Source organism: Narcine bancroftii, chromosome 11 (assembly GCF_036971445.1).
Source record: "Narcine bancroftii isolate sNarBan1 chromosome 11, sNarBan1.hap1, whole genome shotgun sequence".
Classification (NCBI taxonomy): domain Eukaryota; kingdom Metazoa; phylum Chordata; class Chondrichthyes; order Torpediniformes; family Narcinidae; genus Narcine; species Narcine bancroftii.
In genome coordinates, this window is record NC_091479.1 from 70,476,629 (window position 1) to 70,495,460 (window position 18,832).

General features: G+C 44.7%; 1 protein-coding gene across 16 annotated transcripts in view; it reads left to right on the forward strand.

Annotated features, from left to right (window-relative positions):
- Window positions 1-18,832, forward strand: part of LOC138745878 (ataxin-7-like protein 1) — a 192,210-nt gene that overhangs the window by 61,281 nt on the left and 112,097 nt on the right. For 2 of the 16 annotated variants that reach the window (XM_069903329.1, XM_069903332.1), the window contains exon 1: window positions 16,958-17,282. The exons of 7 other annotated variants lie outside the window; for them this stretch is intronic. In XM_069903329.1, the coding sequence (XP_069759430.1) occupies window positions 16,973-17,282 (310 nt within the window). In that variant the 5' untranslated portion in view covers window positions 16,958-16,972. 7 more of the 16 variants (XM_069903343.1, XM_069903344.1, XM_069903338.1 and 4 more) reach the window with 7 other exon arrangements.

Consider the following 18,832-nt stretch of genomic DNA (forward strand, 5'->3'; position numbering starts at 1 on the left):
TTCACTGCATACATTTTTGGCATGAAGTAGAATGTGTAGGGTGTGAGCAAATGAATCCAAACTGTTGGAAATTCAGTGGGTCACGCAGCATCTGTGGAGGGAAACAGTCACCTTTTAAGGTCAAAACCCTGCTTCGGGGCTGAGAAAGGAGAGAGAAGACAGGGAGGGATACCTTGTGTAGTCACCACCATTTTAGACAACTTCCAATTCTCTGTCCTCCACTGCTTCATCTTTACCAGTGCCCATATATGTCCATTCCTACCAGGAAGACCTTGTGACCCCCTTTTTCCCCCCCCCTCAAAAACAGATCCAGTCAGTTTCCCTCTACCAACACTCTCCTCTGCCTTGAGTAATTCTTGCCCAGACAACCTCTTTTGATTCTTCTCGCTTCAAAGGCGCTTTTTGTTGGTTATGTGGAGCAATCCTTTTTCCAAACCTATTCTGACACCATTCCCACTTCACCACGTTGACGACTTCATTCTGCACCCATGGGGAACTCGCTTCAATAATTTCACCACTGACCTCCACCCTGCCCTCATTCACTGAAATCATTTCAGACCCCTCTTTGATGTTCTGGATCTCTCTGCCTTATCTCAGGAGGCAAACTATCCACTGACGTTCATAACAAGCTCACTGGCATTTTGGTCTGAATTCTTCATCAAGAAAGTCAGTGGTTTTGAGCGGTATTGTAACAATGTACCTTCATACAGAACTGTGAAAAAACAACGTTCAGTCTTTTTATATATTAACACAACATCAAAAAATGACCAGGTCAGAAATCAAGCTGTCATGAAGTCAGCTTGTTTTAGTGAAAAGCCTTTCATGCTAATTCAGTAAGTTTCTCTTTTGTAGAACTCATGATTGAGAAATTTCTGTTTTGTAAAACTCGGGACTGGGAAACATTGCCCCCCTTTTAAAAAAATGTTGAAGTATGCAATGTTAATATTTGTTTCTCCTTCTGTGCTCCAGCCCTGTAGATGGTGCTGTGCTTTCAGAATGTCACACGACAAGATAGTACTAAATGGGCAAAAAATGCTTGACCAAATGTACAGCACCATCTGCAGACCTGGAAGTCAGAAATTTTATTTGTGTTTAACTGAGCCCACGCAGTGTTTCGTATAATCTACATTTCCATTTGTGGCCGTCTGAAAAGATTGAAAGTGTTCATCAGGTATGACTTTGACTGAGGTTGCTGCTTTGTCTGCAGCTGGTAATTGATGCTATTTTTGTTACTGAGGCCTACAGCAAGTGGCATTTCTGGTATCTTAAAGAAGACAAATAGAAACCTCCTATTCCTTTTGATTTCATATTTTGGTTACTACTGGTGCTAGGTGAAAACAAATCAATCAGTAATTTACACCAGAGTTTACAGAATTTCCATGTGGGGTATGCCACATATTATCCAGCAGTAGTCTGGAAGGCCTGTTTGAAACAAACTTAGACTGTTTAGGAAGGGTTTTTTTTTAACCCATTTGTAAAACAAACCATTTTCTACAATGTAATTGTATTTGTTACAAGGCAATTGCAGATTTAATAGTTTCAATTTCTGTTCTTTTAGGGCATTCCACCTCCTCATGGTTTCAGTATGAGGAAGTCCCAATCCACTCATAATTTGCCCTGAAAAACATTTAATATGTTTAATTTATAGGAACTAGCTCAGAATTACAACATTTAATAGTTTTTTTTGTACCCAGGGTAATGTATATGTTGTCATTCTGCAAAAATGATGATAGCTACGTGTGGCAATGGCAGTTTATTCGTTAGTGGTGCATGATGAGGTTTCTTTAAGGATGTGTTTAAACATGAACTGTACATATCTTTTTTTGCCGTGTTATTTTTGGCTTCAATCACAACTGCCCAATTATTAGTACTCGAAGCCCTCTTTCACATGAAGGGTAGAAGCTTAAAATGTTCTTTTCTACATGCCGCTGGATGCTGGAACAATGAGCCCTTTCAAAACTGAGGTTGATTGGTTTTGTTAAGCAGGATCATCCAGGGGTATGAGGCAGAGGGATTAAAAACATGGAGTTGACGTATAAACCTGTCACAACTAATTTCCTAATTTAAAATGTTTTAAATTATTGTAACGTATGTTATGATTGCTTTTGACACATAATAATGACAAAAGGCAAAGGAGGAAAAACCCAACACCCAACCCCAACCAACCAATTTTCCCCTGCAACCGCTGCAACCGTGTCTGCCTGTCCCGCATCGGACTTGTCAGCCACAAACGAACTTGCAGCTGACGTGGACTTTTTACCCCCTCCATAAATCTTCGTCCGCGAAGCCAAGCCAAAGAAAAGACTGGAAATGTAAGGGACATGATTAACATGTTTGTTTATAATACAAAACTGGCGATGCAGGATAAAAGTGGGAAAGTAAGGTTTAGATTGCAGAAAGAGAGATTGTCTGAACAGTTGGAAAGAAAGTGAAAAATGGATTTTAATCTAGAATTGGTGGGAATATACAATAAATAGTAGGATATTGGGTAATGTGGAGGAACAGGTTCCTTCTAAAGGTTCATGGATGAAAGGGGTATGGAAGGTCCATGTGCAGGCCTTTGGGACCAGGCAAAACAAAACTTTGGCACAGACTAGATGATCTGAAGGGCTTGTTTCTGTGCTGTCGTATTCTATGGTTGTATAGTTCTTTAAAGGGAGTAGAATAAATGAAAAAAGGTGATTGACATATGGAATTATTAACCAAGGCATTGGATTGAAACAAGAAGGTTTTGCATCCATGGAGGGAAATAGACGGTCAACATTTCAGGTCAAACCCCTGCATCAAAGCTGACAAAGGAGAGGGAAGATAGAGAAGAACGCCATGTAGTTTTCACCATTTTAGACAACTTCCAATTCCCTGATTATAACTGAAAGTTAGCTAGAACTAAAAGTGGTACTTGGTGCTCCTGAGATTTTCTGGGCAAAGTCAGAGGTGGGAAGCATGGGTAGGATGATATCTAAGAAAGGAAGTGAGTGGCAGAGGTCAATGAGTGGCTCCACTGAGAGAAATTGGGGAATTTGTGGGAAGGGAAACAAAGAGACCAAAAGGTAGTTAGGGGAAAGGGGAATGAATGAAGGGCGGAAGCCAAAAGATCTGAGCAAGATTGTATGTTGGATGTCAGAGTGTGTCTGATTGAGATTATCATTGATTATTCAGGAATCTGATGGCAGCGGGGAAGAAGCTGTCCTTGTGCCGTTGAGTGCTTGTCTTTAGGCTCCTGTACCTTTTCCCTGATGGTAGCAGAGTGAAGAGAACATGGCCTGTTGGTGCAGGTCTTTGAGGATAGTGGCAGCTTTTTTTTTAAGACACCGTCTCATGTAGATGTCCTTGATGGAGTAGTCTGGTGCCTGTGATGTCACAGGCTGAGTTAACAACCCTCTGGAGTTTATTCCTGTCCTGAGAATTGGCATCTCCCTACCAGACTGTGATGCAACCAGCCAGAATGCTCTCCATGTTCTGCACTTGTAGAAGTTTTCGATAGTCTTCGGTGACATACCGAATCTCTTCAAGTATCTCACAGCGTAGAGCTGGTGGTGGTGGTGAGCCCTCTTCATGATTGCATCAACATGGAGGTTGCAGGACAGATTCTCGATGTTAACACCCAGGAATTTGAAGTTCTTGACCCTCTCTGTTACTGAACCCTCGATGAGGACTGGGTCGTGCTCCCCTGACTTCATCCTGAAGTCCAAATCCACTCAATGAGTTGATCTATTTCTTTCCTGTACACTTCCTCATTGTCATTTTGTGATTATGCCGACAACCATGGTGTTATTGGCAAATTTGTAGATAACATTGGAATTGTGCCTGACCACACAGTCATGGAGTATAATGAGTAGAGCAGTGGGCTAAGCACACATCCTTGAGATGTGCTTGTGTTGATAATCAGTGAGGAGGAGACATTCTTTCCAATTCATACTGACTATGGTCTTCCGATGAGGAAGTCAAGGATCCAGTTGCAGAAGGTGGGGGGGGGGAGTTCAGAGACTCAGAGTTTGTAGCTTCTTGACCAGCACTGAGGGAATAATGGTGTTGAAGGCTGAGTTGTCGTCGATGATATTTTTGAGGTGATCCAGAGCTGCGTGGAGGGCCAGTGATATTGCGTCTGTTGTGAAGTGATTGTGAAGATAAGCGAATTGTAGTGGGTCCAGACCTTTGCTTAGGTACGTGTTAATTCTGGCCATGACCAGCCTTTCAATGTTATTGCTACTGGGCAATATTCATTGAGGCAGCTCACACTGTTCTTCTTGGGCACCGGGATGATTGATGCCCTTTTGAAGCAGGTGGGAACCTCTGACTGCAGCAATGAGAGGTTGAAAATGACCATGAACACTCCAACTAGTTGGTTGGCACAGATTTTCAGTACCCTGCCAGGTACGCTGTCAGGCTCTGACGCCCTCTTGAATGATGTTCTGACGTTGTCCTCATAGACAGATATCACAGGATCCTCGGCCTTTTCAGGAATTCTAGTAGGCACTGTTTGGTTCTTCTACTCAAAATGGGCATGGAAGGTGTTTAGCTCTTCAGGTAGTGAAGCATCACAGCTGTCCTTGGTGTTCACCCTAGCTTTGTATGCTGTAAGGGCCTGCACTCCCTGCCATAGCTGGCATGTCTCTGCCTCTAGCTTCCTCCAGAATTGCCACTTCACTTCACTGATTTCCTTCCACAGGTCGTACCTGGAATTCTTGTAGAGATCTAGATCCCTGGCCTTAAACGCCCTTGATCTCGCCCTCAGCAGGTTGTGAATCCTCTGATTCATCCAGGGGTTCTGGTTGAGAAACACCCGGAATGTGTGCTGGGTGCACACGTGTCTTCGCAGGTCTTGATGAAGTTGTGTCACCTGTTACATATTCATTCAAGTCTATGGGTGAGTTCTTGAGTATGTTCCAGTCCACCGATTCAAGGCAGTCCTGCAGATGCTACTCTCCCTCGCTCGACCATACCTTCACCGTCTTCAGCACTGGTGCTGTGGATCTCAGTCTCTGCTTGTATGCCAGGAGTAGAAGTACAGCCAGGTGATCAGACTTGCCAAAATGCGGTCATAATATGGCTTGGTAGGTATTCTTCATGGTGGTGTAGCAGTGACGTGTTGGTGGCAGTTTGTCAGAGACTTCTTCATGTTGGCCTGATTGAAGTCCCCTACAATGATCAGGAGGGCATCAGGATGTGATCTCTCAGATTTCCGATTTATTGTCAGAGTACATACATGACATCACATGCAACCCTGAGATTCCTTTTTCCTGCAGGCGTGGCAGAATTACCACTAATTAGTAGAGCAAAAAATAAACTGTACACAGTGTAAACATGTAAATAAATAAAAGAACTGTAAACATAATGAATGTAAACAAACTGTGCAATACAGAGAGAACAAAAGAAAATCAATAAAGTTCACAAGTAAGAGTCCTTAAATGAGTCCCTGATTGAGTTTGTTGTTGAGGAGTCTGATGGTGGAGGAGGAGCAGCTGTTCCTGAACTTGGTGGTCCGAGTCTTCTGGCATCGATACCTCTTTCCTGATGGCAGCAGCGAGAACAGAGCATGTGCTGGGTGGTGTGGGTCTTTGATGATTGCTGCTGCTCTCGACGGCAGTTTTCCCTATAGATGTACTCATTAGTAGGGAGGGTTTTGCCTGTGTTGTCCTGGGCTGTGTCCACTACCTTTACATTTGGGTATCGGTGTTCCCATTACCAGACTGTGATGCAGATGGTCAGCACACTTTCTACCACACCTCTGTAGAAATTTGCCAGTGTTTCTGGTGTCGTACCAAACCTCCGCAAATCCTAAGGAAGTAGAGGCACGATGTGCTTTCTTTACAATGCCATTAGAGTGTTGGGACCAGGAAAGAACCTCTGAGATTGTGACTCCCAAGAACTTAAATTTGCTCACCCTTTCCACCTCTGATTTTCTCCAATGATCACTGGATTGTACTCCTCTGGCTTTCCTTTTCTGAAGTCAACAATCAGCTCCTTAGCTTTGGTGACACTGAGTGTAAATTTTTTTTTGGTGCACCAATCAGCCAAGTCTATCCTGTATGCTGTCATTCCCTTCCTTTATACAACCCACTACTGTGGTATCGTTGGCAAATTTGTAGATGGTGTTTTTGTCATATCAAGTCACACAGTCGTAGGTGTAAAGTGAGTAGAGCAGGGGGCCAAGAACACAGCCCTGTGGTTCTCTGGCTGTTAACCACAGTCCTTAGTCCCTTTAGTGTCAGCCTGATGTTTGCCTGTGGCACATTGTACACTGCAACCAGTATGATGGCAGTGCACTCCCTCAGCAGATAGAATGGGCAGCCAGATGTTCCAGGTTGGGAGAGCAGGACTGGGACAGAACCGTCATGCAGAGGTATCCACACCTCTTCATGACTGGAGCAGAAGCAAATCACCCTCAACTTTGAGGGACAGGCTGAGAAGAACTCTATTCAAGAGAAGGTGTACTGGAGTGGATAAAGAGGAGATTTATCAGGATGTTGTCTGAACAAAAAGATTAAGTTGTGACAAGAAATTTAGTAGATAATGTATTTTTTTTTGCAACCGTGCAGTCTGAAGGCAGACTTAATTGAGGTGTGTTTAACTATAAAGGCCTGGACAGGAAAAACATATTTCCCTTAACATATTTCATACACTGCGGGGCATCAAGTAATGATGGAAGGATTAGAGTGGAGATATCTTTTTCACCCAAGTGTTGGCAGGGACCTTGTACTCATTCGCTGATCAGAGTTGTAGAGGCAGAGCCCCTCCTCACATTGAAACATGGATCTTGACAAGTACTTGAAGTGCTGTGATCTGCAGCGCAACACACACAGCACTGAACAATGGGATTAAGCAGGTAACTTTTGTGCCTGTGCCGGTCAAAAATAGTCAAATGGCTGTATGTCTCATGTTTTATATGATTATTTCCATGACCTTGATTGAACTGCAAAATTTCATGCGAGTTGTTGCCGTTGAAGATTGTTGAAGTCGGGACAGGCAGACACAATTAGCTCTCGCTCAGGTGTCAGCAAAAAGGACGCATATTAAATTAGATGCTTACTTTTCTCTATTAACTCTTCAATTGCAATATTATGCACACCCCTGTAAATCTTCCAGTGTTGCATTCTTCCTTCCATTCATACAGTAACAGTTTTTTTAGTCTGTGGAACTTTGATATGCATTGACCTGTAGACTAACTACACACTCTTTATGTAAAAAACACACAGAAATGCTGGGGGAACTCAGCCAGTCTCGCAGTGTCCATCGGAGGTAAAGATATATTACCGACCTTTTGAGTCCGAGCCCTTCTTCAAGGAATAATCAAAGAACAGGAAGGCGTTAGCATAAAGACTGAAGACTGGCCGGGGAGGGAATCCAGACCAACAAAAGATATTAATTGGATATGGTACGGGGAGAGGTGAGAACTGATTTTGGCTCTGTAAAAGGAGGGAAAAGGGAAGAGAGAGACAGGGTTGGGAGAAAGACAACAGGAGGAAGGGGTGGTTTTGTTTAATGGAAACCTGAGAAGTCGATGTTAATGCCTCTGGTTGGAGGGTGCCCAGATGGAGGATGAGATGTTGTTCCTTCATTTTGCGAGGGTTCTCAGTCCGGCAGTGCATGAGACCATGGGCAGACATGTCAGCAAGAAAATGGAATGGGGAATTGAAATGGGTGGCCAACAGAACAGAGCTGAGGTGCTCAATAAAGTGAACTCTCAGTCTGCGCCCAGTCTCTCTGATGCAGAGGAGACCACAATGGGAGCACCCTGCAGATTCACAAGTGAAATGTTGCTTCACTTGGAAGGATTGTTTTGGGCCCCGACCGGTGGAGAGGGTGGAGGTGTGAGCACGTGAAGCATCTCCTGTGGTCACAGGGGTAAGTGCCAATGGGATGATAGGTGGGGAGGGAGAAGTCGACAAGGAGTCATGTAGGGAGTGGTACTTGTGGAAGGCAGAGAGGGCAATATATGTCTAGTGGTGGGATCACATGATAGGTGCATGGAAATGGCACAGAAGAATATGTTGGACATGGAGGCAGGTGGGGTGGTAAGTGAGGACAAGGGGAACCCTGTCATTGTGTGTGGGGGCAGGGGGCAGGGGGCAGGGCAGATGTGCGGGAGGATATGTGGATGAGGGCCAAGTTGATGGTGGTAGAGGGAAAGCCACGTTATTTGAAGAAGGGGAACATCTCTGATGATCTGGTATGAAAGATGTTGTTGTGGGAGGAGGAATTGAGAGAAGGGAGTGGAATCCTTAAATGGGACAGAGTGTGAAGAGATGTAGTCAAGGTAGCTGTAGGAGTTGGTCAGTTTGTAGTTGGTCTGTTTGGCTCCTCAGATGGAGACATAGAAATCAAGGAAAGGGAGAGTGTACTGTTTATACAAGGAACCTACCCTTCCCTATTCTACACTGTACAGAACAAGTTTCTGCAAGAATGCTTGGGAACAGGTGTGCCATGGAAAGGCAAGATCTAGACGATTTCCTGAACTGCAACTTGAATCTGAATGTTTTTTTTCCTGGAATCAGTTCAAGTTTCTTGTTACACAGCTCATTCGGATAACTTGTTCCATGTAGTTATAAATCCATTAAAAAAAATTCATGTTGTATAGAGTTAATTATTACTACTATTCAACAAAATATGTATAGTATCTCACCTTTTAGTTCCTTTGCTCAACAGCTCTCTTCCTCTGAAGTGATATTACAAAGCTCAAATTATGTTCCATTTTAACCTCGTTCTTGTGTTTCATCTTCAATGCTGTGCAATGCTAGTGTCTTCAATATATTAGTTGGATAGGATTTTCCCATTCAATTAAAATTAATTTGGGTTCAATTATGAGACTAATTTGCCTGATAGTAGAGCTATTTTTCTTAGCCCTCTGTCCTCTTCCCCCCCCCATAATTTCTCAGCTACTTTCTCTTCTCTCGCCCACCTATCTGAGCATGTTTAATACACAAAAGTGCTAAAGAAACTCAGCAGATCATGCACCCCTCTTTATAACAAAAATACACAAACAAAGTTTTGGGCCTGCTGAGTCTTTGTTAAGGTATGAGGAAAAGGAAGGTACCTGAATATAATAGTGGCAGGAAGGGATGTGGGGGGGTGGGCACAGGCCCACACACCGGAGGTCATAGGTGGATATGGGTGGGAGGGTAGAAGAGAAAATGACTCCAAGGACACAAAGGATTAAATGTTCAACAGCCATCAAGTGCAGGGTAGTGATAAGGGGAGGGAAGGGGGTCAGTGGCTGGAAGAAAGGAGACAGGGATGGGTAAAGAGAGAGAGACCAGGGAGGGGCCTAACGGAAACATCTGATTGGCAGGTACCCAGATGGAATACAAGGTGTTGTTCCTCCAATTTGTGGGTGGCATCAGTTTGGTAGTGCATGAGGCCATGGACAGACGAGTCGGCCTAGAAGTGGGGTGTGAAATTGAAATGGTTGGCCACTGGGAGGTCCCCACTATTGCAACGGACAATGCGAAGGTTCTCAGCGAAATGATCTCCCAGTCTATGTCCAGTCTCTCCGATGTAGAGGAGGCCACAATAGGAGCACTAGATGCAGCCGATGACTCTTGAAGTTTCACAAATGAAGTGTTGTTTCACTTGGAAAGACTGTCTGGGGCCCTACCCCATTACTTCCCAGCTTTTTTCTCTGCTGCCCTCCCATCCATATCCACCTATGCCCTCTTGCCTATGGGCCTGGCTCCTTCCCCTGCCCCTCTCTTTATTTTTTTTCAGGTGCCTGCCTGCTTTTTGCTCATGCAAAGGGTTCAGACCCGAAACATTGGTCACGTATCTTTGCCATAAAGAATGCTGCATGACCTGCTGAGTTTCTCCAGCACTGTATTAGACCCTAGCATCTGCAGATTTCTTGTTTACTTACTTAAACTTCAATTCTGTAATTAAGCCAGCAAACCTTTTTTAAAATATTACTCTTCTAGTCTATGTGAGTATATTTAGTAACTTAAGTTTTTAAAACCCAGCGGATGCCTCCACACTCAAGAATATTTTATTATTCTGAAAATGCAATACTGCAGATGCTGAAAACATAAAATAAAATCAGAGAATGTTGAAATACTCAGCAGATCAGGGAGCATCTTTGGACAGAGAAACTGTCTTAATGATCTTTAGAATGTTCAGTTCAGCTGAAGTGAGGAAGTTACATCTCAATCAGATGCCTGTCCTTCCTGACTTCATCAGTTCAGCCCTGACCTGAGCTCATATCCAGGTCCTGCACTTGATGGGTGCTGAATATTTAATCCTTTGTCTCCTTGGAGTATTTTCCCTTCAGAGCAACACCAAACAGGCAACAGTGGGAACAGGGATTTGGAGGCAAGAACCAGAGGTGGTTGCAGGAGTATTCAAGTTCCAGTGCGTGGCTGCAGAGTTCCTGAGGTGCTGGCTCACTAGTCTTATAACAGTGGACAACAATTTCTTTCAAAAAAGTTTGCTTCCTGGGGGGAAAAAAACACACATGGGGATTATGATGAACAACTTCAAGATGAACATAAAGATAATTTTATATTTGCTCTATGTAGGAAGTTAAAGAAACATTAAACTAACTTTTATTGAATTCAGCATGTTTAATCACATAATCTACCTTCAACCCAAGCCCTCGGGTGCACTGGACATTTTGCACAACAAATGGGAAGAGCCCAGGGTTTTGCCTTGCTCACCAATTTTACAACCGAAGTAGAGCTCATAGCTTTCTTAATGTGCAGTCATGCTGTGTCTTTGAGCCTTAAGTGTATACTCACCACAAATGTAACAATGTATCGCAGCTGTTGCATCATTGATGAGACATTTCTGCCATATTGAATCTTCCTGAAGACAATAATTACTACTTTTAAGTACGCTCACTGTGCTATTGCCTGAAGAACATGCATCAACGTGTGTTCAGTTTATTTCAGTGTAATGCACAGCATCTGTATATGTGAGCTGCTTTTATAGCCTGTCTGCATCTATCCTGACTAAGCCTACCTAGGCCTAAGACCACATGTGCATAGCACCTGTGCTGAGTGCACACCCAAGCATGCTTGACTGACCAAAACAACTTGCTTCCTGGGCGTATACTAGTAGACTTAAAATATGACAGGAAATCACAAAAAGAAGTTGTATCTTATAAAATGGTTCATGATAGGAACATGTTAAGGTGATTTTTGTGATCAACAGCCCAAAATTCATAAAATACATCCAAAAGTGTTCAGGAACCAAAATCTTCATTGTCCAGTTTAAATATTGAAGAGTGTTTATGAATGGATATTTAGGATGCTGTGGGATATTCAAAAGAGATCAGAATTAGTCCATTTGAAATTGCAGTAAAACACAGGGTCGGCGCCAGAACAAATCTTAATGGAGGCACAATCTGGCTTTTGAAAACTCACTCAACGAGGGAGAAGGGAACGGGGGCGGTTGTGCCGACTTGCCTACCACGAACAACCTCCTGTGGTGCCGCCACCCGTCTCTCTCTCTCTTCTCCCCCCCCCCCCCCCGACGAAACTGACAAATGCACTGCTTATATTGCAGACGTGATGCTAGGCTATGGTAGGGGGGCAATGGCCGCGAGTGGGTGGGTGTCACAATACCTCGTTTGGGAGGGGGGGCAATGGCTGCGAATACCCTCCCTTGGTGTCGACTCTGGTTAAATTGCCAATATCTCTTTTGGGGGAATGTGTGGAACTAACCTGTTCAGACTGAGAATAGCCTTTCAAGACATTTTATTATTTACTTGGAGACCATTTAAAATGAAATAAGGATCTAAAGCAATGGTTTTCAATTTTTTTTCCACTCGCATACCACCTTAAGTAATTCCTATGCCATAGGTGCTCTATGATTAGTAAGGAACTACTTAAAGTGGTATGTGAGTGGAAAGAAAAATTTGAAAACCAGTTTTAATCGTACCTAATTAACTCGTTATGTGCTTGGTTTCATAACTCCAAAGGAAATGGCCAATGACAATTTTTCCTCAAACAAAATATTCCAGTAACAATTGGGTCTGGAACAGTGGTTCGCAACCCTTTTTTCCCCACTCACAGACCACCTTAAGCAATCCCTTCCTAATGACAGAGCACCAGTGGTGTAGAGATTGCTTAAGGTAGTCTGTGAGTGGAAAGAAAAAGTATGAAAGCCACTGATCTAAATGATGACCACGTCCCTGTTGATGCAGTTCAATAACACCTCAATTGTTGTAGTTTAGCAGGTTTGATTAACAGACAGGACAAGCTCAGTTTTACTAAGTGGAGCAGCTGGTGGAGCTGTTGCCTCCCACTGCCAGATACTCAGTTCAGTCCTGATCTTGAATGCTGCCTGCACGGAATTTGCATGTTCTTCCTATGACTTTGTGGGTTTTCTCCAGGTGCTCTGGTTTCCTTCTAAATCCTAAAAATGCGTGACTTAGATGTTGGTTAAGTAGGTGAATGATTGTGGTAGAATAAAAATGTGGTGAGCGTCCATGGGTTGTTGGTGGATGGACCGAAGAGCCTGTACCTTTTTATGATGTGGTCATTTGATTTATTGGAAAAATTCTACTGATGATGGAAGGAAATTTGTTTTGAAATAAGTGTAATTTATGACTGCTCCGGATGAATCTCGGGATAAACAATACAACATTGAATTACAGATTGTAACGTGTATTGCAATTGGGAGTTGTTTTCAGCATTGAATTGAATTTTGATGAGGGAAATGGATATCTTTGTTTTGGAAGAAGTCTCCATACATCTCTAGCAGCCTTCTCTCTCAAGCATCCAGCATTACTCTGTGCTTCCAAATGTTCAGCAGAACCTTCCTTTCCAACTTGCATTCTTTTTCTCAGCTACTTCAGAACTCTCCACTGTTTGGATATTGAAATCCATGGAAGAGAGAGCAATGGAATTTAGTGAAATGGTGACGGAGTTGCAATTTAGAAAATTTGTTGAGGGAAGAATACAACCTCATGGCTTTGAAGCTACTCATTTCAAAAGAAGGTACACCTGAGAGAGGTTTTTTATAAACTTGCCTTTTTTTTGAATGCAGTATTACATCAATTATACCAACACAACACCAGCTTTCCAATTAATATCATTTTTTTTCCTTAACATAAGCTTAATGATCTTTTAAGAGCCAAATGTTCAAGTCTGTCAAACCATTAACACTTCACAATTTTTCTTGGATTGAAAGTTCAAAATGCCACAAAAATCTTCTCTTGTTTGCTGTGTGAGAGTACACCAAGAGGCTCTACTAAACCAAAGCCATGATGAAGACAAGAAAGACAATAGGTGCTGGAGTAGGCCAATTGGCCCGTCGAGCCAGCACCGCCATTTATCAGATCATGGCTGATCTTTCTCTTTCAATAACCAATCCCAGCCTTATCCCCATAACCCTGCCCACAAGAGCCTTATCCAACTCTCTCTTAAATCTATCCAGCGAATCCGCCCTCACTACCCTTTGTGGCAATGCATTCCACAGATCCACAACTCTCTGGGTAAAATTTCTCATTTCTGTCTTAAATATTGAGTGTCGGTGGATCCCACCACCTTCTCTGATGCCATTGGGTCTTGGGCTTCCATAATCTCTGTAACAGCACTGCCTTCTGTCTGGTCCAGGAGTAAAACTGAGCCGAAGGCATCCATGTCACACCTCCTGGTTCCGAGTCCCTGAAGCGATTTAGAAGCAGTCAATGTCTGAGGCTCTTCGGGATCATTGGGCTCCCTCATGAATTCCAGTCCTGATATTTGGTTCCCAGACTCTGGCTGCCAGCATCCTGAAGTCTGGTGTGGAGTCTTCAGCCACTGAACCCCAAGCTGAAGTCTGGTCTGCTGTTGTGTTGGGTCTCTCGAAGGCTTCCTCTTAGCTTGGGGGCGGGAGGTGGGCGGTGGGTGTCCTCCCACTTGGGTGCCCGGTAACCTTTGAGGTCTGGGCTACTGAACATGGGCATTTCCATCTTGCATTCCGGGCATCAAGAATTTTTTTGTTGATTTAAACAAAAAAAAAACTCCCATCTCCATTCTACAGGCAATTTAAACCTGCACAGGAGCATTGGGCATGGCGGCCAGGCAGTAGGACCCTGCGGAGGAGCGCGGAAAGCCCATCGCCCCATTCTTCCAAGGTCTGCATCAGCAGTAGTACCGACTTTTCAGCAACTCAGCGGTGATGCCATCTTGATTGAATAAGGTACCAATTGACAGAGATTCTGAAAACTAAAGGAGATAGAAGATAATCAGCTGTTTTTCAGGATCGCGGGGCTTCAAAGAATCAGTCAATGTTGGAAAGAGAGAAGCAGAAATAATATCAATATGCAAGAAATGCATTATCAGATCACTGGAAGAACTCAGCAGGTCAAGCAGCATCTTAAAATAGTTGATGTTTCAGGCCTCTCTGTATTGCACAATCTGTTTACATTTCTTTATTTGTTTACATGTGTAGGTTGGGTCTTTTTTTTTGCACTGCCAATAAATGGTAATCCTACCTCGCCCGCTGGGAAAAGAATCTCAGGACTGTATGTGATATCATGCAGGTACTCTGACAATAAATCTGAATCTGAGGTTGGGACTCCGCAGCAGAATTGAGAGGGAAGATTGCCAGTAAATCGCAGCACAAGAGGTGTGGGATGGAGGTTGGTAGGTGATAGGTGGAACCAGGTGGGTGTGGGTGGGAGTGGATGTGGGAGGAGAACACCAGGGGTATGAGGACATTAAATGACCCAATTTAAGATAATCCATACTCCTTCAGATGGATGTTCATCACGTGAAACCAGCTGAGTTTTAGTTTACTTTGGGCATCGTGTTTGGCAGAAACATCATAGGCCAAAGGCCCTGTTCCTGTGCTGTACTATTCTGTATTCCATCCCCTCACCCATCCACCTAGTTTTGTTCATCGCTCCCATATGCCGCAACGCCGTCAGTTTTCATTTGTCCATCATCCCCTCCATGCCTTGTGCCATTTATCACCAACCGGCCTCTGTCTCGTGCACTGCTCTACACTGACAATCTTTCCTCCCCCTCAGTCCCGATGAAGCATATTCACTTTTGCCTCCACAGATGCTGCTTAACCCACTTGAGCTCTTGCAGCTCCTGTTTATTGTTCTAAATTCCACAGTCTCCTCTTTTGTCTTCAACAAAGCATAGGTTGGCTAGGAATAAGGGATAAAGACATTTGATAGCTGAGGGTAAGTGATACCTAAATACTGAACTACTGTATGCGGAGTAGAAACACAAAAGCCAACACAGATTATTTGGGACAGTTTATTCCCTCTCTCCACACATGCCCCTAACCTCAAACCCACATAACTCTCACCTTTCTTCATACTTTTGCTTCCCTCCTCCTTTTCCCTCCCCTTGATCTCCCCTCACCTTGACTTCTGTGCTTCCCTTCACCTCTTGTCCCCTTCTCTCCTTGATCGCTAAAACAGCAAAAAACCTTGAAATTTATACAGCATTTTTCATGCCCCAAGTGTATTTTAATTGCTTCAAGGAGATGTGCATTCTCTGGCAACTCTGGCTTTTATCACCCATCACTTTGCCTTTGCAAGACGCGTAGGACTGAAGACACATAAAGGTCATGACAGGCAAAGATTGCAGATTTCCTTTTCTGAAGACAGTCCAGTATCTTTGAACTTATTATTGAGGCTACATTCATTTGCTGAAATTCCAGATTTAAAAATGACAAGTGTTCAAATTTCCCAGCTGTCATGTTGGCATTTGAATGTGAATCTTTGGATCAATGGTCCAGAACTTTGTTGGATCAACCAACAAGTTAAACACGGTGCTATATATATATACCCAGCACCACTATCCTGTCATGCAATATACAATAGTGCTGGGGAAACTGAGCAGGTCGTGCACTATCTCTAGCAAGTCAAGGGCAACCAATGTTCAGGCCTTGTCAAGGTGTGAGCAAAAAGCCAGCAGGCGCCTGAATAACAAGTCAGAGGGAGGAAGGGTGGGGGGGGGGGGGGGGGGGAGGAGTACCAACTAACAGGTAAGAGGTGGATATAGGTGGGAGGGTAGGAGAAAAATGCTGAGAAGGGCTTGTGCCCAAAAGGTTGGTTACCCTTTACTTCCTAAAAATGCTGCATGCCTTGCTGAGTTCCTCCAGCTCTTTTGTGCGTTAGACGATCACAGCATCTGTCGTCTTTCCTGTTTAGCCCCCATCGGAGATCATTTGCATGCCGTTAAATCCCTGAAAGGTAATGAGGGAATAGCTGCACGATTTATTTGGGGTATTTTAATTGACAGAAGGGAGGGAGACACGACCTACTCTTTGAAATGATCCTTACCGCCAGTCGAGTTTAAAGTTTGATCCAGGAATGAAGCGTTTACGTGAGCTGAAGGTTATTGGAAGTGAGTCAAGTGCATTGGTGGTGCCTGTGATCTGCACACTGGACTCTGCCAAGCATTTTGCGAACAGGAAGGAGAAAGCGAAGCACCAGGGCAGGCAGAATCTGGGGGAGAGTGCCAGATTTTGACCTGGAATTCTGAAGTTTGAAAAGAAGTGGAGAGATTGAAATGGTGTATTCGGAGACATATGCAAATAAAGAAAAACTAATGGCTATGATTGACCGGCACTGATAGCAGGACTATCGAGCCTGACTTTTCCAAAGAAGATGCATGCCATTTCGTCACGTGATCGTGCAGTATTTGGAAAGATGAGAGAATTAAATACTAAAGGATCCGAGCTGTGTGCTTGATTGGTCGCATGTTGGGTCAATTGCAGTAAAGTGACGGATGTGGATGGTAAAAGGATTGAAGTGTTTGCCCAAACACTTTGGCCTCCGGCTCCGTTGGGAATTTGCTTTCGGCTGCGGGCAGAGCGAAAGCAGATCCGGTAACGCTTGTCCTTTTCTCGGCGGGCGGTGGGTCCGGCCTGTGAGCGCTTCCCCGGCAGCTGAAGAGCCATTGGCCCGAGACGGGCGCTCAGGGGAAGGCTTCCTCGGGGGGGTTGTGCGCTGGGACCCCAGAGGTTGGTCAACAAGGGGAGTGGGAAAGGCTGCCTGGATTGTGTGCGCGTTGAGGGTGGCGCAGGTTTCCTGATGAGCTGCAACTTTCTTTGTGGCCTCTGTGCCCCCCCCCCCCCAGTGCCTGTCCAACCGACCATTTTGCACAGGCTCAGTGCTGACATTTCCTGTCTTGGGCTCTCATCACTTCGGCTGCGACGTTGCCGCACCAACGCCCCCTTTCCCACCCCTCCTCGGGCCCTCGTTTTGATCGAAAGGGCTGGCGGCCGGATCTTGCCGGGAGTATCCATGCTCCAAGTTCTGAGAGGTGCGGCATGGTTCGAGTCCTTGAGCCGTCAGATTAGGCTGCCGAGCCCCGGCCGTCTGCGTGGATTCCTGCTCGACAGTAGGTGCTCGTGCATTGGCCGCCTCCGCGCACTCGGGTGGCCGCTCTCGTCCGAGTTTGAGGGGCCGCGGGGCGGGAGGGTGTGCACCGCCTCGGCGCCTGTCGATCAAAGGAATGTCGACGGTGCAACGCACTTATTGATCACGGCCTCCCCCGGCCGTAATTCTCAAAAACCTCGATTGGGGTCCAGCCGCTCCCACCCCCTTTTGCTTTGTGATGCGGGGCCTTTCCTCGCTGAGGGTGGTTCAGAGGGCAACATCAGGGAGTGAGTTGTTTGCACTCCAGTTCATGGCCCGTGGATGAGTCCCCCCCCCCCCCCCCCCCCATTGATTAGACGCCTTGACGGCCTCCTGTCCAGTTCGCAGCCGCCCTGTTGGATTGTTTTGAATGTTCACTCTTTAATTTGGGGCAGAGTTGGCCCCATCATAGGTGCAGAGGTTTGAAAGTGCCGCCTGCAACTTTGATCGTCAAGTTTGATGTGGCCGCGGAGAGGTAATAAAGTTAGGAGCTTTGAGGGAAAGGCTACTTTGATACATTGTGATTGATACAATACCATTCGTTGGGATTGGGGTGGTGATTATTTATTTCAGAGCGGGAATTACAATAAGCCTTCCCTTTATGGCAAAACTACCAAAAATGCATAATTCAGAAACGGGCATTTAAAAAAAAAAGATCAAGATGAAGTGTGATAACATTTCGCGTTGCATTTTAGTTGATAGTGTATTATTTTTGATCACAATTTTTAATCAGGGGAAAGTGTACCTATATTGCCATTAAAAACAAGGTAAACTAATCTGATTAGACTCGAAAGAAAGTTTCATTTTCAAGGAGCGCTTTTTTGCACAATATTCCAAGTCATTGCCTGTTTAGATGACGCGGAGAATTCAAGCCACGGTATTGATAGAAGCAGGTACATTTATTTGAGTCGCAGGGCATGGGAACAAAATCTGCACTGCAAACGAAAAAAAACATGGACCTGATCATCCACTCGGCAGGTTGAGCAGCATCCAGTGGGAGAATTAACAATGGGCAACGTTACAGGCTGGAGGCCCTCATCAAGATCGGCAACAGAAAGAGAGAACCCAATGCTAACGACAAGGCAGAGCCCCCCCCCCCCCCCCCACCCCCGTGGGATTGGTGGAGCAGGCAGAGGTGAAGCATGCTGGACAGAGGCAGTAGGTGCCAGATAAAGGGAGAGAGGGCTCGAGGAGAGCGGGAGGAGTGATACAGGATGGAGTGGGTGCTAAAAGACAAAGGCTACCAGTGCAGGAATCTGATTTAAAAAAAAATAGGTGGGTGACAATGGTGTTATAGAGGCCAGATGGAACTGGGTAGGGGGGGAGGGGTAAGAGAGTGGAAGAATCAAGTGAGGAAAATGGGGATGGAATCCCATTTCAGGGAAAATGTGAGTGGAAGGGTGGGAAAGAGATCAGAGAAAAATGGGAAAGAGTGAAAGCAGGATGGAGACAGAGAAGGGGCCCATTACCTGAAATTGAGCTATCGACTTTGCAGGTGTTGTCTAGTTCATGTTGGACCTCACTCTGGGAACT